Source organism: Anopheles gambiae, chromosome 2 (assembly GCF_943734735.2).
Source record: "Anopheles gambiae chromosome 2, idAnoGambNW_F1_1, whole genome shotgun sequence".
Taxonomy (NCBI): Eukaryota; Metazoa; Arthropoda; class Insecta; order Diptera; family Culicidae; genus Anopheles; species Anopheles gambiae.
In genome coordinates this window covers 46,093,110-46,114,478 of record NC_064601.1, presented here as the reverse complement: position 1 = coordinate 46,114,478, position 21,369 = coordinate 46,093,110, and the positions used below count along the sequence as shown (strand labels likewise).

General features: G+C 42.0%; 1 protein-coding gene across 5 annotated transcripts in view; it reads right to left on the bottom strand.

The window, feature by feature from the left end:
* Positions 1 to 21,369, bottom strand: part of LOC1278785 (uncharacterized) — a 100,801-nt gene that overhangs the window by 40,704 nt on the left and 38,728 nt on the right. For all 5 annotated transcript variants that reach the window (XM_061646628.1, XM_061646630.1, XM_061646629.1 and 2 more), the window contains exons 4-5: positions 8,287 to 8,351; positions 1,416 to 1,505 (exon numbers count right to left, since the gene is read on the bottom strand). In XM_061646628.1, the coding sequence (XP_061502612.1) occupies positions 1,416 to 1,505; positions 8,287 to 8,351 (155 nt within the window). The remainder of the gene's footprint in view (positions 1 to 1,415; positions 1,506 to 8,286; positions 8,352 to 21,369) is intronic.

Sequence of the window (21,369 nt, the reverse complement as noted above, 5' to 3'; positions counted from 1 at the left end):
ACAGACACTCGCAGAAAACTCTCCCAAGAGCTTTGCATCGCACTCTTCCACACTTTTATCGAGTGTTCGTTCTTGAATTCCATTGCAATGGGTGCACACAGAGAAAAGAATAAACATCAAAACAATCATATTTCACAGGCACACGAGACTTGCGCGAGCTGCAGCAACCGTCCATGGCAATGGTACAGAGAGGCCAGCAAACGCAACCACCATCGATGATCGTCAGTTGGTCAGCCGCGTAGCGTCGTCAGCGTCAAGAGTCAAGAGGTGACTCCGAAATTGTTTCCCAGGAAGCGACCATGGGAGGGCTTCTTCATCGACCCAGCGGTGGTGCGAGCAGACGTGCGGCAGTCGCGGGGATTGTAATATGATCGGATGCGCTTTTTAACAAATTGCCGTGGTGCGAAATTTAAGATGATATCTTTCTCGCCTTCGCGGCTCAACTTCTCTCGTCCATTGCTTGCAGGGAGGGAGCAGGGGGCAGTTGCGTTATTGTTCCTCGTGGTTCATGCTGCCCTTTTATGCTGTGGTCTGTGTCCATTATCAGGCGGCTTAGCAGACAAACCGCCACATTCCCTACCTGGAAGCAGCTGGTCGAGTAGTGAGTATGTGTCCTTACCAGCGGTGGTTGGGTCAGTGAAGGGAATCGCTCCCTGGTTGGTTCTTGTGATAGGAGGCACTTCAGTCGTAGCTACTTCTCCCGTCCCGTAGCTACGTACGATTGAAGCATAAAGGTGTAAGGCTAGCACGCAATTAACGCGATATTTACAATGCAGAAAATGGGATCCCGTCAGATTACGTTGCCGTGCATGAGCTTCAGTAAACAACGGCAGAAGACGTATTTGAAGCAGATCAGTCTAGGCCAGTGGTTTTCAACCTTTCTGCAGCCTTGCACTGAATTGGTCGCAAATTTTCCCCCAAAAAGTTCAAAATACCCTCCTTGGGGGGATTTCCCTATCGATTGAAAACAGGCTGAATGTGTGCTTGGAACCTAGTGTGCAATATTTGGTATGTTTTAAGCAATCATAGGTATTTGTTTTTATGCTTAGTATATAAAAAAGTTTGAAGCTTGAAGTGTGATTGAAGTCTTTTGTTTTAAATCACTGAAAAATATCACTATGGTATGGGTTATGATAAAAAAGACACAATAATTTATAAAACATCCACAATGTGAATTGAAATAAGTAAAACTCGCTACCAATATGTAATACCATGATCACTCAAGCACCTTACCAAACGCCCAGTAGTGACCAATAGACCCCAACCTAATCATACCCGATTAATTCGGGCCTTTCGCAATGAAAGGCTACTCTAGTTTTGCCGCATTTCTTCAATACTCAAGATCTCTCATACATCCATTAATCGTTGAATGATTCATCGGTTGCCCCTACACGAAGCGTTCCCCGGGGACTTACCATCGAGTGGCCCAAATATTCGGCAGCATTATCAGAAATGTACAGCAGCTTTCCGTTCTGTGTGAGCATCATAAGGAATCCAGATAGTGCCTGAAATGGAAAGGAGGGAGAAATGAAAGGAAAATTAAAGAAACCAGAACAAACAAACGATCAGCAAGAACATGGCCAGCAGCATTTCAGAAGAAAAAAAACGACACCTTAATAAGTCATCCTGCCGTTGTGTTAAGCTACGACTACATACTACAAATGTGGGAGCGACGATGCGAGGGGAAATCAATATTTTAAATCCCGCCGCCAATCCGGTCAGGAAGCTGCGCGCGGCTTGACATCTCGTCACTTAGCTCGGTTCAGCCACTTACGTAAACCTGACAAATCATCAAATTTCCCAATCAAATCAATCTCCGCGAGTGACATTCCTGCGCTCCCTAAAGCCTCCCATTTTCGAGAGCCCTGTGAGAGCGTTCGAGAGTGTTCGAGCCACTGTTCACACGGGACCACAAACAACACTCCACCTGGTTCCCATACGATTGCCAATCGGGTTCGAATCACGGGCGCATCGTAATCCGCATCATGTTGGAGCCTACACGGTGGCGCATACTTTGTGATTCGCTTTATCGGAACGAAATTTAGGTCCCTGAGCTCTTTGCTTTCTTGAACCGGCGTCACATATAACAAAAGTCGTTTTAAGTTGACCGCGTTTGGAGTTCCCGTGTTGAAGTGTCTCACTGCTAGCTATAGTGATTGGTTTGACGTAGTGTATACGCCTACAGTATGATAGGAACCGGAAATCCATCGAAAATATGTGCGAAATTTAACGTTTATTAAATCAGCAAAGATCATTTCCCTTGCGTTAGTGCGATTTGTCAAGATTAAAACATGAATATTACAATTATCTTTGTAATAACTATAATTACTAATAGTAATAGTAATAAATATAATAGTAATAACTATTATTATTATAACTTTATAAGATTAATAATAATATTCAATTCATGATTTCAAATAAAATGACCATAAAAGCATAATAAAGAAATACTGTTTGCTATATTTCCTGTTGTGTACAAATTCACAGATGAAGCATTTTCTCCATAGACCTTGACCAAACGGCTTCACAAACTTTGTTACCGGCTTAATACAGAGTACAATATTTCATCACCACTAAATTGAGACAAAACTCGCTAATGTACATACGCCAACGATCACGTAGATGTGAATCGCAAACTTACACTACTGTACCAATCTCACTGATCCCATTTACCCGTTTCTTCTGTCCCGCTAGTCCCGGACAACCCATCACGAAACAATCGATCAAACGATCTTTTTCCCATCAGGCACATAAAATAGCTACTCGAGTAGCACCGTCAGTAGTTTTCGTTCGCTATTCTGCGATCAGTACCGGAGACGAAAAAGCGATCAAAGGAACGGTACAGCGTAACCATTACCCTTCGCTATGCGCCCATGGTGAAGGTGCATAATGGAAGCAGTAATTGTTGAGTGCAACAGTTATAGAAATAAATAAATCTATTGACTGTGGGTTGAGCAATCTTTAAAGCTCTTGCACTGTACCGTACCAAGCAAACTGGCCAAGAAGTGCGATGCAGATCGACAGTGCTTGCAGGGTGGCAGAGTGCAACAGGACGGGAACTAACAATCGGTGATCATTGTCGATGAAATAAAAGTAAACAATAATCGATTATCGATCGGTGTGCGAGATGATTGCATGTGATTTGGGGTGCATGCAAGTTGCCATTGCTTATTGCTGCAATTTATATCCTGCCATTCTTCGTATGATGGAGCGAATGGTTTATACACTGAGACGGTGGTATATGTTTGACGAACGTACTTTACGGTGAAGAAGGTATGCTGAAGTATTCCAACTGATAATTCGTTTGTTTAGCGATATATGCTTGCTGCTAGCATAGCTGAATTGTTTCTCACAACGGTGAAGATGTATCGAGGGTAATAAAACAATTCATAACTGCACTGCATCATTCATATACCATAAGTGTGTCGTTTCCTTGCATTGTTGGAGCTCTTTGCGCTCGAAATCCCATACATCTGAGATGAGATCAGTGATTCTGGGATATCGTTCTTTGCTGCTTAGTGATCAATATCCTTGATCATCTTATCCACAGTTCAAATGAAACCTATCCAGTCGAGTGATTTGTCATCACTATGATGACAGCGTAGAACCTGAGAATAACATTGTATGGTTGTTATTTATCCTAATGTGAATCCCACCAAAGCATTTTTTGTTTTGATGCATGGAATCCCGCATGTAGAAAAAAAACAGTTATTTCTCTCCAGATCCGGGTATTGATCGGTTCTGCGTTATGGAAATTCCGGTCCTATCTCGATCATAATTCGAACGGGGAATCGGCGCTACTACAATACAAAAGATACTTCTAACAGAGTTAACGAGACATAAAATCAGAATATACACTACGCTACACTAACAAAATAAAACCGATTAAGCTAAAACACAGTTTCAATAGCCTTTCTTGAAAGCAGATCTGTATTACTTAGGGGATTTTATTTCTCGTATTCTCGTGCACAATTCCGACGCATGTCAACACTTAACAAACCGTGTAAATGGATTTTCCAATCGCTCCCTGTCATCCTGAAACCCCTTCAAACGTACATCCAGTTTTGTTTGTGAAAAAAATAAATGGAAACATGCATATCCCATCAAGTCTGTATGATAGAAGAAGACAAAGCATGACACACAACAGCCCAAAGATCCAGTGCGGACGTAAACAACTGTGTGAAGCTTCAGTTTCTTTGGTAGCTACGAAGAATTGAGCTGCATCGCCACACCGAAGACCGTGGAAACTGGGTCAGCTGTAGATTTTAGCAGAACGCTCTGTGGCTTGAGGGATTTGCTGAAATAGGATGGTAGTTATATGTGCGATTAATACAAAAGTATTACATTAAGAGATTCGTATAATTGGAGGACGAATTTTAGATTTAAGAGCTGTATTAACTAAATGGTTTCTTGTCTTTCTTTGGAAATGAACGAAAGAGTGTATTGAGTTAATTTATGAAACTATTCATATTAAGACGTAATTTTTTTTAATTTATATATCTCAATCCTCCACTTGCACCAATCCATAAGTATACAACACATACTGAAGCCCATCGCAAACCCAATATGCACATGAGCGCGTCTGTAACAATCCGCAGCCTTAAATGGGCATCGTGGATATCTTCAAAGCTCTGCACCATTTGGAGTTCGCAAGAGCCTCGTTAACTTTGAGCCAGCATATACACAGACACATATACTCTCCAGCAACCCGTTGACCCTCGGACATCGTGTGGGGCTCTATTGTCCCTGCAAGCATCAAGCCCGTACAACGTTTCTGTTTACTTTAGTGCTTGTCGAAGTTTTCCATTTCATTCCATTTCACGTCCCATTTCAATCACTCGTTTTCCAGGCTTTTCCCTCGGGCGAAAATGATTAATTCATTGTTAATGCAATAAATATAAGCAAACGATCTTCGGGACCCTCACCCCAAAAAAGGGAAGCACTCGCCTGGTTTGCGACCGTGTACGTGACCAGTGACCACCCAATCGCAATCGAGAGTAAGCTTCGTTTTGGGTTGGCGCAGACGGAACCATCCCCGTGCCGGAGTGAGTGAGATAAGTGCGCCGGCACTAGAGCGAAATGGATGATTATGATTAATCGTTCCATTAGACGCATTAGGAAATGTGACTGAAGCAGACGTTCAGCCGTCGGACAGAAGTGGTCGTCCTCCAGCGAGGATCCCGTCACCCCCGTTTTGGAACGACACTCGCAGAGCTTACCCGCGTTTTCGTTTGGGCGTGAGGTAATAGGTTCGATTGATTTGGTTTTGGCCGTTTTTTCGGCCTGGAGACAGTGCTCGTTTTGGTATCTCCCCTGTTAAATAGCCTACTTCTTAAGGTTTAACTTGTCTAAGCGTACCACTTGGGAGGAATTGATCGAAAACAGGAAATTGGCCTGGCAAATGAATGAATCGGGAATGATTCGATTGCCGCTAATCGCCCTTCGTACAATGGCTAAGGAGGTGCAAATAGTATACGATTTCGCCCTTTTTTGATGCTCTGTCGAGGTCGACTACAATGACGATTCCAACGTACTACGCTGTTTGATGGCATGTAATTGCCATGAGACGGACGCTTTGCGGTCAGTTTGACAACAATCATCCATCCCCGGCCGACAGGTTGCGTGATCTAATCGATTAGCTCTGGTTTGTGAGTCACCCCGTGTGGAAAAGGAAATGAGATCAGGTCAGACAAATTTACGGTTCAAATCTTGTAAACATGGACTAAAAACGAGTGGATAAAACCGTTTTTGAATAAAAATTAAACCGTTTTCCCTTTGGTTGGTCTCGAGTGCTGGGTAGAACTTTAAATTAAGTGACATTATGTATTTCTCTAAACTCACTTCTTCAATTTGAGACATTGTATGATACTGGACAGCTAATTGGAGTTTAATTTTCTCCTTCAAGGGAATGATGTTACGCCATCCAGACCTTAAATTGTTCCCTAGTCCGTATAATTGGGCTCTTATTGTGTTTCATGTGAATAAACTGCAACAATGTTGCAATTCTGAAGAATGGACAGTTACACTTGGCTCAATAATTGAAACAAAAAATCGGCCAGTTCAATAGGGAAAACACAATATAAACCCAAAACATACGCTTCCTGAGCTGACGCTCTGTTTCGCTGGATCCTACAGAAAGGAAACATTTTGGAAAAAAAGAATTTCAGTATTACGAAAAATAATCTTTCAGAAGCCGATTAACTTCCATTCGCGATAAAACAAAAGCTTTCAGACTTACTTTGCGTACGTTTACCACCCCCTTCCGTTTATTCACCATTGTGCTGAGGAACCGTATTACTCATGAAATGAGTCTTTCGATTTGAAGAATTAGCTGGCGATATCGATAGCGACAGAGTGACTGAAAATGGAAAATGAAACTGATCGGCCAATTGACGTAGGACCTACGAGTCCAGAAGGACAGCAAAGAGAAATAGGTGCCAGATGCACGAAAACGTATCCGTTGAAGCTTGCCAGCAATGTTTGAAACGAAGTTAAGCTTTAAAGTGGTAACGTGATGATTTGGTTGTAATTCTTTCCCTTCACTTCGCAAAACGAGCTGTTGATGGGTTGTTTTCAGCGACGGTCTCAGTTTTATTCCATCTCGTGTTTCAAACGTTCAGGGGAAATGCTCTCGTTTTGTGTTCCTGTTACATTCACGGTTGGGCATATGCTGTGCCTCAGACGACTGCATCGCTACGGTTTGGTACCGTTTTGTGAAAGTGATGTCACACCGAACGCTTGCAAGTTGTGTTGGGCTTTGTTTTGGGGGAGCCAAGAGTCAAGCAGGAGGATTTTCGTAAGCAAGGATCGGAAACGAGGAAGTGCGCCTGTAAATGAGCGCGTCATAAATCACCTTCTAGTGAGGGAGTGTACGCAACCGCGACGTAGATCGATCGGACTTGTTGGTTCAGTGTTTCTAGCCGCCCGGTGCTTTAATTGGGTGTTTGAACATAACTAGAGGAAAAGGTTTGGCTGTGGTCGCCGTATCATTTCACCACACAGGTTAAATTGTCTTCGAACGAAAAATCAATCATGCAAGAGCTGATTTTTATGGTACTACTTTTCTGAATGAATTATGAATGAGTGTCAGATCTGTTTCAAACGATCTATTTCTCACTTAGAAGGATGGATTTACTATTAAAGAGTATTATTTTTGGATTATATTAAATTATATCTTTATGTTAAATACACCTAACAACCTAAATAAAAACATTCCATCGTATCAACCAATGCTAACAAATCAATGAAGTGCACAGCGGGAGAATTGGACCGTCAGTTCCCACTGATGACTACTTTCGTTCGCTCTAACGAGCTTCTCAACACCCATCCACCTCCTACAAAGTTGGCCCAGTTTCACAGCATTAAACGGACGATGAGCTCCAACTTAAAAACTAAGCCTCTCCTCTGTTTTCATGCGTCTCATCAAAACTCACTAGCTCAATCAGCGGCATGTCACGTTCGGGAATCGTTACAATCCCATCGCTAAGCGAACTCCATGCATGGGAACCTACCCATATCACCTCACCTATTGGGAGGGAGGAAAACACATTCACATACACAAACACACACACACACTGCTATTTCCTTTCCCATTCCTCTTCCATTACTTTGCACCCAAATCGATCAATTATAATTACAACTCATCGGCTTTAGGCTCGCAGCATGTATTTAATTTTTCGTCTATGAAAATCATTTTTGCAATCGACATCCAACGCAGGGGGTACAGAAGAGTGCTACATCGGTACTACAAGAGCCATTCCTTAGCTGAAAGTTTCATTCACAACAGAGCCTCCTTTTTCCGCTTCGTGTTGAATGAATTCCAGACTCACCTCGTGTATCCTGGTCGCTGGGCATTATCCCATTAACTTAGATTGGACACCTACGCCTTTTTCCGGTTCCAAAATGAAAGTGTTTTTTCTTTGGGTTTCTCATGGGAGTAGTTAAGTATATGGATTGGGTAAGTCATACTACCTGAGAAGTACTAATGCTCAGTGTGTGTATGCATGAAAAGGGAAAACGGAGATATTTCTCAGCGGTCCGTTGCTAAATTAATCGAGTAGGGCATGCAATTAGCAAACTGACTGCTGAACGATGATTCAATAGCTGCAAAATTAATGCATGCGTTTGGGATACTGCAAACAACACAGGATCCCGTACAACCGTGGTTTCATTTATATGCTAGTTGATAGATTCATTCATTCATACACTAATAATAGAGGTATTATGCGGGTGCATATGTTTCAGCAAGTCGTGGGAATGTATCGTTGAGTGTACAGAAAAAAATACCTTAGAAAATCCTATATTTGGTGTTGGCGCCGAATGTAAACCGATTTCGATGCTACGTTTGAACACTGTAATGGAAGAAAATAAAAAAAATATTGATTGATAAAAAAACAGTAATTGATATTGTAGATTGAATTTGAATGTTTTTTGAATGATTATTGTAAAATAAAATATTTTTAGTTATATAAATTATTTTACTATTCTAGTTGAACATAAGTGTGACGATCTCGATTGAACAAACGCTCATGATCGTTATAAAGGTTACAACCTAAAGGTTGCTTTAGACCTTGCGTGAAAGTGAACGTGAAATTTTGCTCGCTGAATGCGTGAATGCTTTTCAGCAACGTTATTTTTTTCTTGACCCTAAAACTTTACTCACTTGGTTTTGACATATGGGGGAAAACCCTTTTCTAGCCCGCGTTAAAGCTCCAGTGAAATTGGACGTGAAATTTTGGGTTTTTTTTGCTATATTTCATTGAATATTTATCAGAATATTGAATATACACCAAAAGAAAGGATTTTCAATTACACAACTATTGAGACTTTAGACCTGCTAAAATAATTATTTAAATGCATTTCTTTTTCATTCCCCGATGATCATTATTTTTTCACCGTGAACAAAGCAGACAAATGCATTTAGTTTATTCAATATTTTTACAGCCTAGATCGTTGGGGAATTTAATATCCTATCTTTTGGTGCCATAATAAGCCATATTCTGATAAAAAAAATATTAAAATAGAGCAGAAAACTCCAAAACTTCACGTCAAATTTCACTGCGGCCTTAACGCGTGCCTTGAAAGGGTTTTCCTCCGTATGTCAAAACCAAGTGAATAATGTTTTAGGGTCAAGAAAAAAAATAAAAAGCTTTTTCTGAAAAGCATTCGCTTATCTCAGATTTATTGTATATTCCGATTAAAAAACAATTCATGGGGACTTTTGTCATTACTGTTATAAAAAAATCAATTATACGTTGGCTTTTCTATTAACACAGGAAAACAAATTTAAAACATTTCAGTGCAATAATTTCATAACAAACAACCTCCTACAGCCCGATTCACTGTTTAACTGTGAATATTCAACTAAAGTGCAACGCATCCCGGATATAACATGCTTTCCAACGAAATGTTATCCAAATATACGATCAATAATCATCAGGTTGATACGAGCGAAAGGAAGAGAACACAGCACAGCTCACTTTGCAAGACAGTCGATGTGGTGGGTGTATGAATCCGTTTCACGCTTGCTGCAGACTGCTGGAACGAAACGATCTTCTTCGCAGTGGGTGGCAAATTCTACCCTGTGGCTATGAAACTCGCATCAATCGAGCTATGCCGATCGTTGTGGAAGTCTAGCGATGACAGACAAAATCGGTTAAATCTATCACTCGTATCAATGTTAGAAAAGGGTTTATACAGAAAGACTTTATTTTAAAACAAATAGTTTCAAAAGTTTGTAGCTATTTATGCATCATTTCTGTTTCATTTCTAGTTTCGTTCTATACAATAAATTGGTAAAGCAATACGCAATAAGCTACCAACTGAGATACCCTTTCAATTCTCATAATTTGGCAGGTGCAGATGCCGATCTCTCGAAGTTGCCAACACATGCACCGAGAGGCCAAGCCTCATGAACTTATTGGCCGTTGCGCGGGCTGCACAACAGTCAGCCCAATCATCAGGAAGTATCTAAAACGGCCCACGCAATACTGGAGACATGTAGCCTGGCGGAAAATCAACATCAACGACGAACAAGTTAACCCGTTCGATTGGAGCAATCGACGATCAGGGTTGATTTGGGCGCTCTTGTGCGCTTTCCTGCATCGCACTTTGCTGCACACCGTGGTGCAAACGTTCGATACAGCGCGTGGTAATTGTTAGCTGTCAGTTTCGTTGATTGGCCTTTTAACGGAGGCAACACTTTTACAGAGCGGGCCCTTTTAAACATGGGTAGGGCTGGCAAAAAAAGCAAACCGACAGCTTACACACGCTCCTGGGGCTCAGCAGCATCGGGGAAGGATTGCGTCTTTCATTGATTTTCTTTAATTGATGATGAGTACGATCAGGTTGTTCGTTTGCTGTGCGCTCAAAACGGTTGAGCTTGTAAGTAGACGACAGATGACGTTTGTGGCCCTGTTATATTTGACAGTTCTATTGGCTACTTCGGAATCGTCGTAGTTGTCAGATCAGCTGGGTGTGCCATAACGGACGGTGGTAGTTGTGCATTATTGTCGATCCGTCATAATAGCCTTAGTGTGGGTGATACATTCTGACACAAAACGATCGTTCTCGTCGACCGCTCAGCGGTTACAAGAGAGAAAAAAGAAAATTATTTTTACAAAGGATTGAGCAAAAGGAACAGTGAAATTAATTCACCTAACCGACACTTCAGAGCGAGAAAGGTGTGAGCAGCAATATCCTGTCGATTAAAGCTACTGTTAGCACGTTGGTGTGAATAAAGGATAGTTGGTGGTCTTTGGACTCGGATGTTTATTTTGATCTTCAGGAAATCCCTTAAAAGATAAATTAAAATGAAGGAAGAAAAATGAAACGGATGAATGAACATTTTACGAACCATTCATCTGTAAGATTATCAGGGTGGTCTAGAGTCTATAGGAATAATTATGATGCTATGCAAGATTCATAATTGTAATGTGGCAGTATGCGTTTTGGAATTTATGTTTCCTAATTTAATGTGCTAAGACTCATTTCAAGATGTATTAATAATTGTTATAATTATTGTTGGTAAATTATGTTTATTACTTTATAAAATAATATTTGCAGGTGCCGTGACGTGAACAGAACCTTCTAAAATATCGCAATCCTTATGACCAACCGTTATCGGACACGATAAATGACGTAAGCAAAAAATCATCAAACGTAGGCGGCCCCTACATGACTGACAGCAGCACGCATAGAGATCGCCTGTCAAATGATCTGCGAAAGGGTTAAGCAGAAGGTCGAGGGCAGTGTTTGGTGATAAATGAAATGGATCATCCGAGCTGGGAATTTTCTTATGCTCGAGCTGCCATGTGGATTAATTTTGTCCCCCTGCTCTCCACGTATATGGCGTCTGACCTGCAGGACCTCTGTCGATGAGCCGGACAAGCTTACTAATGATTACGCCCGCTAATTACTTCGCCCGTGAGTCGAACGACTTTGCGCGAACGCTCGGGGCCGAAACGTAAGGGCGATAACAAATGAGATCGGGCGGTTTCTTCTTCTTCGTCTTCTTTTCTGCGGTACACTATTACCATCCCTTTCAACAACACTGCACCCACCCAACGATCATGATCCTCTCGGCACATCATCTCTTTAATAAATATAGTTAAGCGTTTGACTAATTGATTTCTGTCCCGCTTTTTCCGCTCAGTTTGTTGCTATGATGCTTGATGCTGCCATCATGCTGCTCAACAGATAATTTGAAAAAGCCGAACGAATAAGCGAGCGAGAAAGAGAAAGAAAGAGAGAGAGACTGTTCTTCGTGTGGAAAGCGAAATCTGCTCGGCACTGATGACTCAAACAATTAATGATCGGTTTGGCTCACATGAAGAAGGAAAACATACTGACGCCTTTCCCCAACTACCTTGCGCACACTTCACCTCGTCCATTCCCAGCTCAGGTCAAAGGGTGGCTTCGGGCGGAACCGAAAATGTTTACTCACACAAAAGATTTCCAGATTTTTCATTTCCCCTTCTGTTGCTGCGTTGCTGCCCTCGGTAATAAGTGTTTTTGTGTGCTGCGAACGTGGTGGCCGACCCTGGTTGTGGCGCTTCGGCATGCTCTATTTTGCCGCCAGCAATCGATTCAAAGGCGTTACCCGGTCAGAAAGGGCGGCAATGCTAAATGGTGATGAGTGAAAATTTTGAGTCTACCAACCGGGCGGGAATGGGAAGAAATTTTTGACTCAACCGTGCCACATTTGATAAACGGTATGTCTGGCTGTGTGCTGCAAATGCTGCTTCCCCGCTAGTTGCATCATGTATCCCCGTTCATGGCGTTTTCGTAAAACTCCTCGTTTGCTGTTCGGCTAACGTTCCACGAGTCGGCGCTAGATAAAACTGCTGACAATCAATCCTCAATCGTCCCGTGCTAATGGTAATGTTTACACCTCTACAGCAGGGCCCGGTTTCGATAAACCACGACAAGCAGATATCACAAACACTCCGTTTTACGTACTCAACACAATAGTACTGGCACGGGGAACGGGAAAAGGAAAGGTGTCTCCCGAAAACCATTAAGCGCTTACACCATTATTATCCCCGCGTAGACGATTCAAATACGGCGGGGAAGGCCAATCTTTCACCCGATACGATACGAGGCTAGGCTGGCTAGGCGAAATCAATTTCTTTCCCCCCGGCTCCCGGACTTCTCGGGATCGTTGGCGCGGTTCGTCGTCTCAATGGCATTGAAATCCTCCGTTTACCGCGCAACCTACAGGGTCCGATAATAGTAATTCAGACGCGGAGAGCACACGCTGGATTCAGATCGGCTTGTTCAGCGGTGCAAAAATGGGAATATAAATAAATGTTGAACAAATATTGAATAGAATTTCTCGCCGCAGCGAGTTCACCATTGCTCGCGCCACTAAATGAGCAATTTGAAGCAGTAAAACCGGTGTTTACGCTGCGAACCGTACAGCGCCCCCCTCGGAGGTGATTAGAAGTGTGGTGTTGCCCGGGGTGTCACGGTACACGTCGTTCCTACCGTGTGTAAGTTATGTTGTGTACCATGGGGAGAGAAGGCATGTGGTGGAGTTGGTTGAGGATTATTGCGAAAACCTTCTAACTTAGGAGAGAATCGTTTAGTGTAAGCACGGGAGGGTAACACACTCTCGAAAGCATCAGGATATCGTTAGAGCAACACAGCAGCAACAACCATCCGGTTGTGGAACTGCGGTACTGCTGCTGACGAGGGAGCGGCTTGTTAGGTGTACAACATGCCGCAACAAACAACCAGCATTTACAAGCATTTTGGCGCGCAAACGAATCCTCACCAATTCACACTACGCTTCCCGGATGACTCGCGCTGTTGTGGCACTCGCGGAAGGTGACCTCCACCGTCGACTCCCATTTGTAGCGTGAGAAAATAATCTATCCTATTACGAGATCGGTAGAGCTCGGGAAGGTGCAGGGGCCTGCAGGTAAGTATTGGTGGGTAATCTGGTACGTTCGATTCTGTCCAATCAGTGTACCTTCTATAGGATTCCGTCCTCACGCAACTATTCTGCTGTCCTCTTTTCCATCCCACCATTCAGCAGTGAAGTGGGTGAATGAATTTTTAATTGAATTTATTTGCCATTCGATACGGTTTACCTTGTTATTTGTCAACACTTACTCGATGGCTTTTCATGTTAGATCTTCCTGCGGTTTCATACGGAATCGAACAGATCGATTGAAATTATACTCATATTATCTGACAACGCGCGTAGGTTCCTTTTATAGTAAGGAAGGCAATTTATCGACTACGGTTATGTAAATATAAAGTGCGATCATTAGTATTACATTGCTTAAACATTCCAAAATGGATAGGTGCATTGTTTTGCTTCGTGGAAGTAGTATCATAGAAAAATGGTTGTAGTGTCATGCACAATATTTAGTGGTTTCCATTGAACAGCTATAATAAAATATTCTGATAGACTTTGAGATATTTGGATTCATTCAACAATTCAATATCAACTAAATTCAATTTTGAGCTTATCATAGATTTGAATCCATACACAATTGTTTATTTACATTAAATAAATTTTAAATTTTATTTTCCTTACTTCATAAATAAACAGTAATGCTAAACAGCTGTACACAAGATAAATCACCAATGTCTCAACACTTCAAACAGCTTATCACGCTTTCGTTTGGATAAAAAATAATAATAAGCCCATAAGCTGTTGCATTGTGTTGACATTAGCCGTCACCGTGCAGCATTGCGCGGTTCTCCACACAACGGTGACACGTCTCTTCTTGAGGTAAGATCCGTTTCGTTTTAATTAAATAAATCCCGTCACAACAAGCATTCCAACCCATGCCAATGGACGAACGAGCGGATGTATAAACTATTAGAACAAATTAATTTTCATTCCATTCAAGCGGATTAACCACTCCGAATGACAACGCGCTTGGCGGAGTGTGTAGCAAGCGGGTAGCAGCTTGAAATGGATACTGGGTGACGCATACCACTGTATACAGCATAAACACCTATGTACGATATGTGCACTTGCATGTGCCCTGCAACACCCAAGCGCGACAAATCGTGAATCGCGTTTGTGTGTTTATTTGTGATCCATCGTTACGTTAAGTTGCAACGGCGCCAATCCGGCCAACCATGACAACCTGCGCAGCACGCGAGTCCATGCCCGGAGGAGGATATGGGCTGCCATGCTGCACCAGCAGTGCGCTATTGGCCCTTTCGATTGGGTGCGGTTTACGAGGACACGGTGGATTGCTGTGCACCGTTTTTTTCATTGCTGTCTTTTTCGTCTAAATAGCTAAAAGTTAAAAGGGACAGTAATTGAATGTCACATGTACGACTGCGAACGTGTTCACGTCGAAACGCTCTCACGCTTTCGTTCACACCGACCCCGACACGGGGTTGGGCGCAACCCGGTGCAATTAATTGCACGACAATAAGCATAACAAACTGTGCTGCGTCAGAGTAAAACGGACTGTTTTACAAGGGATTCGCTCATCATCAACCCCAAGGGATAACCTCACGGCCGTTACTCTAAGCCAGAGTTTGTGGGTCTATTGATTAGGGCGTCATAGAGAAGCATGGAATACGCAACCACAAAATATCGAAACGCGATGATTGATGATTGTATACGGCAACTGATCCGATGTATGTTTGATGTCTTAGCCGCACAGTGGAATCAGATCATCCCCATAAGCACGTACAGACAAAATGCGGCTATCCAAACAAATGTACTCCGAAACCGATCGATCTTGTTACGAATCTATTTGTACAAATTGTCCTAATGTCAAGCGATTTAAGGATAAGGGACATGTTTCAAAATGAAAAATCACACATATACATAACAAGAGAATTTATTTAACGCTTTTTTAAGTATCAATCGATTGACAAACGATCGCAGTCTTCGGTATTTCAATTATAGAAGTGGGCATTTCAATAGGATTATCTGGATCTAAAGTCTACGGAAATCGAAACCTACCATCAACTGAGTGAAAACTACAATGCTACATGAAGTTTTTTTAGGCGACTAACCTGCTCGATCTATCTTTTTTTCAATCATTCCTATCCTCAAGAAGATTTTGAATCGCGGTTTATTGAATTCAAGCATATTCTTCAAAGTCGATTTCTGATCGAATTCCTGCCAACGCAGAAACCAGGGAGCGTTACAAATTTTGGAACATTGTAACCCCCAAAAGCTCCAGCAAGGTGGCTGTGGGTAAAAATAGATGCTTACGTTCCTTCCCGTCGTTAGCCTCATCTGCTGGCATTCATCAGCTTTGCTTTAATAATTTCGTTACGGTGGTTAAGCCGTTCTAGTTAGCACCCCAACGCGCGCTCGCTGCGGGAACCGTACGAACCTTGAAGCACCGAAACACCGCTTCTGATCGACGCAGGTTGTGAGACAGAAAAACCTCGAGATGTCGATTTTGAGGTGCGGACTTTTTGTTTTCGATTGCCTGTTTCTATGAGCTGCATGCGGGTTGACCTCCGAAACGTGGTTCACATCGATGTGTATGATTGGAACAGGTTCCCGAAAGTCTGGCAGAAGAAACCGATACCTAGGGCCGTCCTCAACCACCTCGGGACAAGGACTCCCGGAGAGGTCCTCGAGGGCACACAGCTGTTGATTATTTCCGATGACGATTCAACTCTGGCTGTTCGACAGCAAGCAAAGCGGGAGCGGTTTAAAATTGGACAATTGAAGTGTGTCGATATGAAGGAGATTGGAGGGAGCAAAAGTTAGCAGGCGCGGGAGGTTTCGTGAGATATAAGTAAATTGATAAATTAGGCACGGGCTGTTCGTTTGGGCTGTGCTGCTGGGTATGCGCGCAGTAAAATTGATTCTTCTTCATCGCGTGGTAAGAAATTCTCAATCGACGAGATGATTGGCATGGGATCCGTTGGAGAAGGAATGTTTGGTATGAAAATGCGGAAAACTGGGTCGAGTGAATCGTGCAATTACACGGCATACAGCCGGAACGGTATGCCAAAAATTTTTATCACTGCGGTTTTATGTTTCCCTTTGGGGGAGTGTGGAGGAATATGAGCTCGATGAGAAACAATGATCGATCTTGATTTAGTGATACAATCTGATTTTTTTTTCAATTTCAAGCGAAGTCTGTATTTTATTGAATATTAAACTTTTTTAAGGGTCTAAGTATGCCCTTAATATCAATTCAAACCAAAATCTTTTTGCTTTCTTTATTTTGTTCTACAGCTACACGCTACTCATACAATTATTGAGGATCATCATCCGTTGATGATTTGACACAATTTTAAAAATTTAAAAATACCCACACGACTCGATTTGGTGATGAAAAACCGCCGCGATATACGTACGTGACTGGGGCGATTTGTCGCGTTTAGTGTGCTGGGCATCATTTTTCCAATTAGCCGCTTGAAAAGTCTCATCTTAAAGCGACGAGTGCCGCCCTTCCTGGCCGAACAGCGCCGTCAGAAATGGAAGTATTCAATCGAAGGGTGTTTAAAAAAGCTTACAAACGGAGCATTCCCGCTTTTTGTAACTCAAACAAGCCGCACCGAATGCGACAGATCGTGCCGCTATCGCCGCCGGAACGGACTTGGCGGTTGCAATTAGTTGGCTAATTAATTGGAAGAACCCAGTGGGAGCACACGGTAGCGACATCTAACGGGAAACTTTCACTGAGGCCAGGATTGAATTCTAGCGATTCTTCCTCCATCAACCTACTACAGGACGGAACCGCTATTTTACCGCTCGCCGGATCGGTTACGCCCGCCACGTGTTGTTGGCGTGTGGTGTGCGTGTGTGATGGAAACGAAAGCTTCGTCACCGGATGAGAACGTGATATGGTTACATGAGGTGCCGTGTGTTTGGACTTTTGCCCACCTCGTCTCACGAGGGAGTTTAAATGCTCTAACACTCAGCAGAAAAAGCAGTACTGCGATGTTGCCCTTTATTTTCTTTGCTCCACAGTTTACGAACTTGTTCAGAAGGTAAGCCGTACCTCGTTCCGGGTTAGCTTAACGAGTCAAGCAGCACATCAGTGTGGTTCATCTGTTTCCAGTGCTGTTGAGGAGCACTTCACGCAAAACTTAACTACTCGAGCCCGGAAGAGCCCTTACGTCGGTGGGACGGCTGTTGCTTTTGTCAATCTATTTTCTTCCCTTAGTCAGTCATTGCTTTCGCCAGTTGGGCCAGAAAAAGGTACAGAAAAAAGCACCCTGTTCCAGACCGCACGCGCGACTGTGCCTCAGAAGGATTTAGAGACGTCTCTCACTGACTCACCAAACCTTCAAAGGTGTTCCCGTATGAATGCGCGCTGTGATAGCTTTATGCGATCATACGATGCAATAGTTTGTTGCGCTTTTGTGCACATATGGCATTCCATACATTGGTTTGTTCTTTTTTTGTGGCAGAGGACTGGAAGTGACCTGGAGAGCAAGCTCTCAAGAAAATACATACACGATAAGTACCGTGTGAGGTCTGCCGACTATGAACCACGCCGATGGATTTGATCGAAGAGATGATACATTTGAAGTGAAGATATATGATGAATATCCATTATTTTTCTTTACATTTATTTAAACTTATTTAATTTTTATCAAACGCTAAGATATATTGTTCTTTCTTCGCTTTTGCTGGTAATGCCGCCAATATATAAAATGCACAACATGTAGTTCCTTATCTAACTATTTTTTGGCGGGAAGACCGTCACTCCTCGTCGATGCTTAGCGATTGTTTGCCTTGCAGTGTGCGTCTGAAGAGGATCACAGATCAGTCGATTCATCATCCTCGTCATCATCATCGTCATCTGCCAGGTGATCTCACTAGTGTTGTAAATTTACAATATCCCACGATTCAAGCAGTCGAGAAACTGTGTTCCAAAACCGGACGTAAACCGTCGGAATATACACAATGGCAGGTGCGGTTCGATCGTCTTTCATTCAAAATGGCACAACAGTTATTATTCAGAACATTCCTCTACCAAGAGACAATCGTAGCGTAAAAGAAGGGAAACCGAAGTATAGCTCAAGAAACCAGCTATCTCAGTGTTGTGAGCTTATCTTGCGCGACTATCGCAAACGTTACCATAACATAACACTTATTGTAGCAGCATTACGTTCGTACGCATAATACAATCAAACACTTGTTTTGTCTTGTTTTTGAAAAGTCTTATCGGTGTGGAGGGATTTTTGTTGTTGTATCTGCTCGATTATTTCGAGCATATCGCTAAGATAAGAGAGCGAGTGTGAGGATAATTTTATTAAAATGTTATACCATTATTAAGAAATTGCGATCATTCAGTCTAGATAACGAAAACTCTATAGGGTGTGGATTTGATGCTGCTTAATTCTTTGGGAACCGATTTATACGTTGACAGTTGAAAACGCAGTGCAAAAGTTTGTTCACATGCGTGTGAATTGTTTTGTTCCAAGTTCGAGCTGGCTCGAGAAGATCGAGTGTAGGCTCCATGTGTTTCAACGATTAATGTATGTGGGTGGATCTTTATGCGATTGTTCTTGGCTACAACCTTTGCCCAGGAAGGGCTGGTAGAGTCGGTTATTGGAAATGGAAACAATAACATAACGCCTTAGGGCACAAGTTGTCAGATGTAGTAAAACTTGAACACAATGGCATTGTCGTTCGATAGTCATGTCACTGCGGAAGGTAACCAATTTATTCCAGGATTACGATCAAGAGTGCGAAAACCGTTTCTATTTCATAATGTAAAAATTACAAAGTAGTAAGTCAACTTGAAAGAATATTTTAAATGTTCTAGTTATGTATATCGTAATACACAAAAACAATACAATTCTTTAGATTCAATTACTGGAGCTACTAGCTTACCACTATTTTGTTTCTTTACGAGACCGGAACGTCACTTCAATAATCGAATGCAAATTTATGTTACATGTTCTGTCACTGAGCCGCACGTTCTCTGCTCCAACCTGCATCGCTCCTATGAGCTCATCGCTTCTCATCAAAAATTTGCCGTCATTTCATCATTACGACCAAGGTCGTCATCGCACACTTGACCACACTAGAACGTGGGGAATGTGTCGCTTAACACGAGCGACCAGTCGCAGCACGGGGACACAGCATCAGCATAAGCGAAAGATTTGCGGAGCGTTGTGCATCCATTGGGCCAATTATTGTCACGCAAACCGCAGAGCAATCTTCATTTCCTCCGTTGCCGCCAAGAGGAGAGGTGTCATCCGCGTATCGGCACCGACAGCATTTCAGCGTTATGACACGTGCCAAAAGAGGTAGCAATGGAAGATATTTCTTGGGGAGCCGTCGGGAGAAACGAAGAGAAAAGTGGTTTAAAGCGGTTATCTGTAATTGGTTGGAATCGAATGTTGGGTCAGTTAAATCGTTGACGCGAGCGCTTTATTTTCGCCTTGTTTTATGCAATTAAAATATCTAGCCATCTGTGAAGCCATTTTATCGATTTCTTTGCCCTTTCGTTTGGTGTAGAAATGGAAAATGAGCGACTGAAATTTTTGCTTTTTTTCTCTCTTTACGGAATATCACTATTTCGTATGATCGAAACGTGCGCCAAGCGACAGCCGCTACGAATCCGGAATCCGTCCAATGATGCATCGATTTTCAACAGGTAGCTTCCTCAAGAATGCTTCATTTTCTTTGAAGCTCTGGACATTTCGTTTTGGATAAGAAGACGACCAGAGATGTAGGTGCACTTGTTTCATTTCAATTACCTGTAAACAAGGGGTAGGTAAAAAGGGAGGAAGTTTAAGTTAGAAGCTTTTTTCCAGCCAGCAGCAAGGGGCAAAACATCATCAAGTTGAGCAGCCTTTCATGGGTGGTTTCTTGAAACGGTTTGATCGTTCATCGTTACGGATGAAATTAATTAAATAGACATAGCATTTGCCACCAACCGCAAATGTAGCAGATTTTAAAGTGAAGTGTTTTTCAAACCTTCTTTCCCTTTTTCAATGACCGTACATATACACAAGCGTAAGTGACGTCCGATTAAATATGATGCTCGATGGCGAAAAATAGGGGAAAAGAAAAGCGACGTCAATCCCAAACGACACTCGATGGCTGTTGTTCGTTAACTCTGTTTTCGATGGTATGAACGACTAACACGTGCCACGGAAGAATCAGAAACCGGGCACACTGCACATTAAAGCGTTTAATTTAATAAAATAATTGATTTTGTATGCTTGTAATTGCGTTAAAAGGAACGAAGAATTGTGCTGCCTAGTGGTTGGATTTTGAAGCGGTTTGTTGTTGCTGTTCTTGTTATTGCTGCTCATCATAGTTTTTTAGGTAAATTATACAAAAATAATATAATTTCTCAATCAAATCTTACTAGGCATTTTGAATTATAGTTACATTCAGGGTGCATTTTATATCGTTCGACATACGAGTTTGTCATTAGTTTGTCATGTCAATGTTCATCCTAATAAAACTGTCATTTTGAAGTGTCAATGTGGTTTTAGCTAAATGTGAATTTTACTGAACCATAAATAACATCAATTTTATGACCAAAAACGTTCACGAGGCCCACATATTTAGTAACAACATTGAAATTTGACCTATCATGAGTTGTTTCAATGAAACAGAAAACAAAAAAACTTTAAAAAAGGTTAAAAATTAAAAAAAATGATGGCACTTATAATCATATACAAAATATCCTTAATTTTAGATGTTCTATCCTTTATTTTAGATGTTTAGTTTATGTTTATAGAACATATTTATACTTCATTGTTAGAATTGCAATGGATTGTAAAAATATCAGTCCGGAATATTTTCATGAAATATCATTAATAGATGATCAAACCATGTGGACAACCCTTATTTCTTCTACGGTATGGCTCGTAGTCAAACGTTGTCAATATTTGTACAGATCCATCAATTTGACAGCCCTTGAAAATCATATCACAGGTACACTA